Source organism: Chenopodium album, chromosome 9 (genome assembly GCF_948465745.1).
Source record: "Chenopodium album chromosome 9, dcCheAlbu1.1, whole genome shotgun sequence".
NCBI classification, from domain to species: Eukaryota; Viridiplantae; Streptophyta; class Magnoliopsida; order Caryophyllales; family Amaranthaceae; genus Chenopodium; species Chenopodium album.
Genome location: NC_137842.1, coordinates 17,286,488 through 17,291,765, shown reverse-complemented (window position 1 = coordinate 17,291,765; position 5,278 = coordinate 17,286,488). Strand labels below are relative to the sequence as shown.

General features: G+C 38.3%; 1 protein-coding gene across 1 annotated transcript; it reads left to right on the top strand.

Annotated features, from left to right (window-relative positions):
* Positions 1 to 4,219: 4,219 nt before the first annotated feature.
* On the top strand, positions 4,220 to 4,711 carry LOC145557486 (uncharacterized). Its single transcript, XM_081618665.1, has one exon. The coding sequence runs from the start codon at positions 4,220 to 4,222 to the stop codon at positions 4,709 to 4,711; it is 492 nt and encodes a 163-aa protein (XP_081474791.1).
* Positions 4,712 to 5,278: the final 567 nt, after the last annotated feature.

Below are 5,278 nucleotides of genomic sequence, written 5' to 3'. Positions count from 1 at the left end.
AGTTGTCCTCTCTGCAGGGTAATGTTTATTATAGAAATTCAACGCAAGAGTTCCCTAGTCGGTAAAACCAAGTGCAGCTCTATTCAATCCATTATACCACAATTTAGCTTTACCACATAAAGAAAAGGGAAAAAGAATCTCCCTGATTTGATCTTACGTGACCCTAGCTTGTCTAATGGTGTTGCAATATTGGCAAAAATCTTCAATGTGAAGATTATGATCTTCACCCTTAGCTCCACTGAATTGCTTCCTCTCTATCATCGTGATAAATTGGGGTTTGATTTCAAATTGCACTCCATCAAGGGCCGGAGTAGGAGTAAGGTGTGAAAAATCTGTCAGGGACGGCTGCAAATAATCGCTGAGCTTCTTAGGTGTTGTCATCTCTGATTCTGAAGGAACTTCTGAATCACTAGAATTAGTTGGGGGGTCTCTGTGATTATTGTTATCCTCAGAACTCGCCAAGATTTGTTTGTAAAGATTCTTTTGTCTATGGAAAGAGCGCTCGATCTCAGGATCGAATGGAATATAACCTGATCTGGAACACCTGGGCATAAACAAAGAACTAAAAGACAAATATGAGAATTATTGCCTCAAAGAACTAACGTTCTCTGAGATAAGAGGGAATAATCTAGACTACAAAAACAATCAGAAATAAATATGAAATCGTTTCCCAGGCAATGACGCCAAATTTTGACCGGCTAAAGTCGTATCACCTAATTAAAAGTATTACCTAAGTCCTCTAACTAATGTAGATAGGGAAGTAGGGTCGAATCCACATGGAAACAAGTTCTATTCCTAATTAATTAATATAATCTAGATTATCAAGTAACTAAAATTGTTGTTATTAAAAGGAACTAAACTAAGGAGATTAAGAGTAGGGAGAAATCAATAATAAAAGGCCTAGGGTCACAGGTTCACCAATAATTGATATTTTGGGATAAAACATAACAACCAATAATTAACATTGCACAAATCACATGATTAACAGGCTCTTGCAATTTACTAATCAACATAGATCTAACAGGCTCTCGCAATTTACTAGATCTAAGTTCCTATTGAAAATAGCCCTTAAATCAAATTAACATCTGCTCGATTCATCAATTCAATATTACAATACTTTTACAATTAAATCACATCTGCTCGATTCATAATCTAAGTGTAAAGAATTAAAACAATTCAATAAGAAATTATCATGCAATATCAATAATCAACAATAATAAATTATCCCTTCATATTAATTATAGATTCCCCAAAACCCTAGAATTAAACTAGTCACACATAATTAAATTTAAACTAAACAGGGCAATTAAAGAAGACATGATAAGGATCAAAGCAAACAAAATAAGGATAAAGATTAGCAAGAACAAGAAATCAAAGAAAATAAGTTCAAGTTATGATCGTAAAATAAGAAAACAACTAATACTAATGAACGAAAACAAAATTGACGAAAGAAGCAAAACAAAATTAACCAGAAAACAACTAAAACTAAAGAATCTTATAAAGAAAGAAAACTCAATAAATAATGGAAGCTGTTAAAGTGTATAAAAACTAAAAGAATAAAAGTAAACTTAATTTCCTAAAGCTAATAACTCTCATCTAATCAAAAGCTGCGGAAAACTTTTTCTAGCTAAATGGTTTTTATAAAATAAAAACTGCCCCTAAGAGCACCCACAATGGGGACTACAATCCTCATCCTTTTTATGTTTTTTGTGAAGTTAGAGGATGAGAATTGTTGTAAAATCTTTTAAGAGGATCCTCAATTAAAGAGGATGATGGTGGATCCTCTATAGATGGAGGATGAAGATGCATTGGCTCAAGAGCCAAGTTTTGGGTGAAATTGTGGGGTGGGTGACACGTGAGAAGAGATAAGGGATTTTTTTTTTTTTTTTTTAAAAAAAAAACAATAAACATGCACCTATAATTATTTGACACTTGGCAATGTTATTTTTTAAAAAGTAAGAGAGAGAATAGGAGGATGAGAAAGAGGATCCTTAATTGATGTGGAGGAAATAGAGGATGAAAAATAGTTAAAAGGATGAAGTTAGTGAAAAGTGGGATATATGAAAGAGAAAATGAGGTCTCAAAACAAGAATAAAAGATAGAGTATATTAGAGGATGAGGATGAGAATATTATTTCCCATGCTCTAATACTTCCGTAATTCGGTATTTATAAAATACCAAGACCGACAATACAATGCAGTATTACAGAAGCAATAGGTGAGCGGGCCCGGTCGGGCCACGCTCGCCCGGTCGGGCGCAAAAGCACGGCAGCAAAACTGGCCCAACTTCAAACCTCTGTAACTTTTCCGTTTCTTAACGAAATTTTGCGTGTGACCTATCGTTGGAAAGCTCTTCAAGTCTACTTTCCATTTGGGCCCGTATCTGCAAACAACCCAACACACTTAAGGCACCAGTCCATGATCAAGAAATACACCAAATCAGGCAAAACGGCTTAATTGGAGCAAACAAGGCAAGCAAGATCAAGAATATCAATCTCGAAGATACTTGCCAAGAATACACCTACTGCACAGGGAAACAAGATAGAATCAATAAATATCTTCCGTGTTCAAATATATTTGATATCTTTGTAACCCTAGTAGCTCCTTGGTATAAATAGCAAAGTCAAACATTGTAACATGTATGTAGGCTCACACACACCTCAATATAAACTAATTATTTTGCTTATGATTACTGACCTATGTCCCCGCTGAACAAGGAAGCCTGTCCTTACTCAATATTGTATCTCTACACTTATCTTTCTGATCTTATTGTTTACTTATTGCTTACTTATTGGTTACTTATTGCTTTATTATCGTTCTTGGTTATTATATTCGATATTTATAGATTGATTATTATTACCCCTAAAATCTTAGCAAATTCTTAGATGCCCTAGCTGATATTTGCCTAAACAATTTGGCGCTCATCGTGAGGCTGATAATCAATTCACCTACAAATCCGCCAAAAACCAAGACAATCACCATGACTGGACAACCAGTTTCTTTCACCATCGCTGAAATCAATGAAGGAATGAACGCATTCCGTCAAACCTTAGACAGCAAAAAGCCAAATTGAAACATTGTTGGCCCAAAAGGTTCAAACCGAAGCCAAACTCACTAGCTTAACCAAGCAAAATGAAGCCCTCCGCAGCCAAATACAATCAGTTGCATCCAAAACCGTCAACACCAGAAAAAGCACTAAAAGTATATCCATGCAGCTTGACATGTCCGAAACCTTCCATACCCCCTAACGGGGAAAAAGGCTCTAACAGTAGGGAACAGCCCCTGGAATTAGATTTTCTAGATGCAGGAACTGCCAAGAAGAACAGGCAGGAAGGAACCGAAGAAGGAAAGATAGAGAAGGTGGTTAAGGAGTACCTTAAAGCATTTGAGACCAAGATCGCCAAAATCCCAGGAGTGCCAAAGCCCATGGAAGAAGAAGCAGCGGACGGCTATATAGAGTCTCCTTTTTCAGAAGAGATCGCCATGGTAGAAGTGCCAAAGAGGTTCAGCACGCTCAACATGGCCAGGTATGATGGAACAACTGACCCTGATGAGCACGTATCCCTCTACAAACAGAAGATGATGACTAGCCCAATCCCTAGAGACATCAGGGAAGCTATCATGTGCAAAGGCTTCGGAGCCACTTTATCAGGTCCAACCCTAACTTGGTTCATTAACTTAGATAATGGGACAATTCGATCTTTTGCAGGAATGGTGAATCTCTTCAAGATTCAATTTGCTAGTAGCAAAAAAATCGAGAAGCAGTCCTCAGATCTGTACCGTGTTGTGCAAAGACATGGAGAGTAATTAGGACCTTGAATGTTAACCCTGCAGGAGTAATTAAGACCTTGAACAAAATGGGAGACACTGTGCAATGGCCCAGAAAGAGTGATAGACCTGGAGAAAAGAAGGATCCATCAAGATGGTGCAATTTCCATTCAGATATTGGCCATACAACCGATGAATGCGTTACGCTTAGGAAGGAAGTTGCTTACCTATTGAAGAAAGGCTATCTCAAAGAGTTCCTATCAGACAGGTACAAAATTCCATGAAGGGAAAAAGAATCCAAGCAAGGTGGCCCCCCACCTCCTCCTCCAATCGTCAAGACTATCTGTTTCATATCAAGAGGGTCAGAGGTATGCGGTCTAATATACTCAGCAACAAAGCGGCATGCAAAAGAAAGCCATAAGGATCAGCTCAACAGAAGAGAAAGGTAAAAAATGGATATCCCCATCATGTTCGAAGAAAGTGATGCAGTAAAAGGCCATCATGACGGCCTAGTAATCTCACTCCTAGTTGGAAATTGTATGATCAAGCGAATCCTTGTTGACAATGGAAGCTCCGCAAACATCATGCTTGATACCTTGAAACATATGAACATCAATGAGAAGAACATCATCAACAAGTCAACAATGCTAGTAGGATTCAGTGGGGAAACTAAGAAGATAAGTGGAGAGAGCACATTAGCCACTTACGCAAAAGGGGTCAATTTACAAGTCAAATTCCTAGTGGTTGATACCCTATCATCATATAATATAATTCTGGGCAGACCATGGATACATGAGATGAAGGCCATCACTTCCACATACCATCAAGTCATTAAGTTCCCTACAAGGTGGGGTATCCAGGAAATCAAAGGGGATCCTAAAGAAGCCAAAGAATGCTACAAGATTGCACTAAAGGCAACATCTACAGAGAAGAGTTCAGCATAGCAATCAGAGGTTCGGCTGGGTCAAGAGAAATGGAGCATAGCAGAAGAACAAGAAGCCATAGAAGTCCAGCTGAACCCTAACCACCCAGATCAAAAGGTCAGGATAGGATCGGAGTTGAGTACAGATCTTCGTCAGCAAATTTCTAAATTCTTGGAAGCAGAGAAAGACGCGTTCGCTTGGACTCATGAAAATATGAAAGGAATCTCCCCATACGTGATTACTCACAAACTAAACATAGACCCGATGTATACGCCAGTGAAGCAGAAAAGAAGGAAATTTGCGCCAGAAAGGAACAAGACCATCAATGAAGAAATCCAAAATTTGTTGAAGACAAAAAATATTAGAGAGGTAAACTACCCAGAATGGCTTGCCAATGTAATGGTGGTCAAAAAGAAGAACGGGAAATAGAGAATCTGTATTGACTTCACAGATATAAACAAGGCCTGTCCAAAAGATCCCTTCCCGTTACCTCACATTGACGCCATGGTGGGCACAATAGCAGGGCACGAATTACTCTCCTTCATGGACGCATACAGTGGGTACAATCAAATCCTCATGCACAAGGAC

Excerpts from the sequence above, each read along its gene's own strand:
- LOC145557486 (XM_081618665.1), top strand. The coding sequence starts at position 4,220 with ATGGATATCCCCATCATGTTCGAAGAAAGTGATGCAGTAAAAGGCCAT.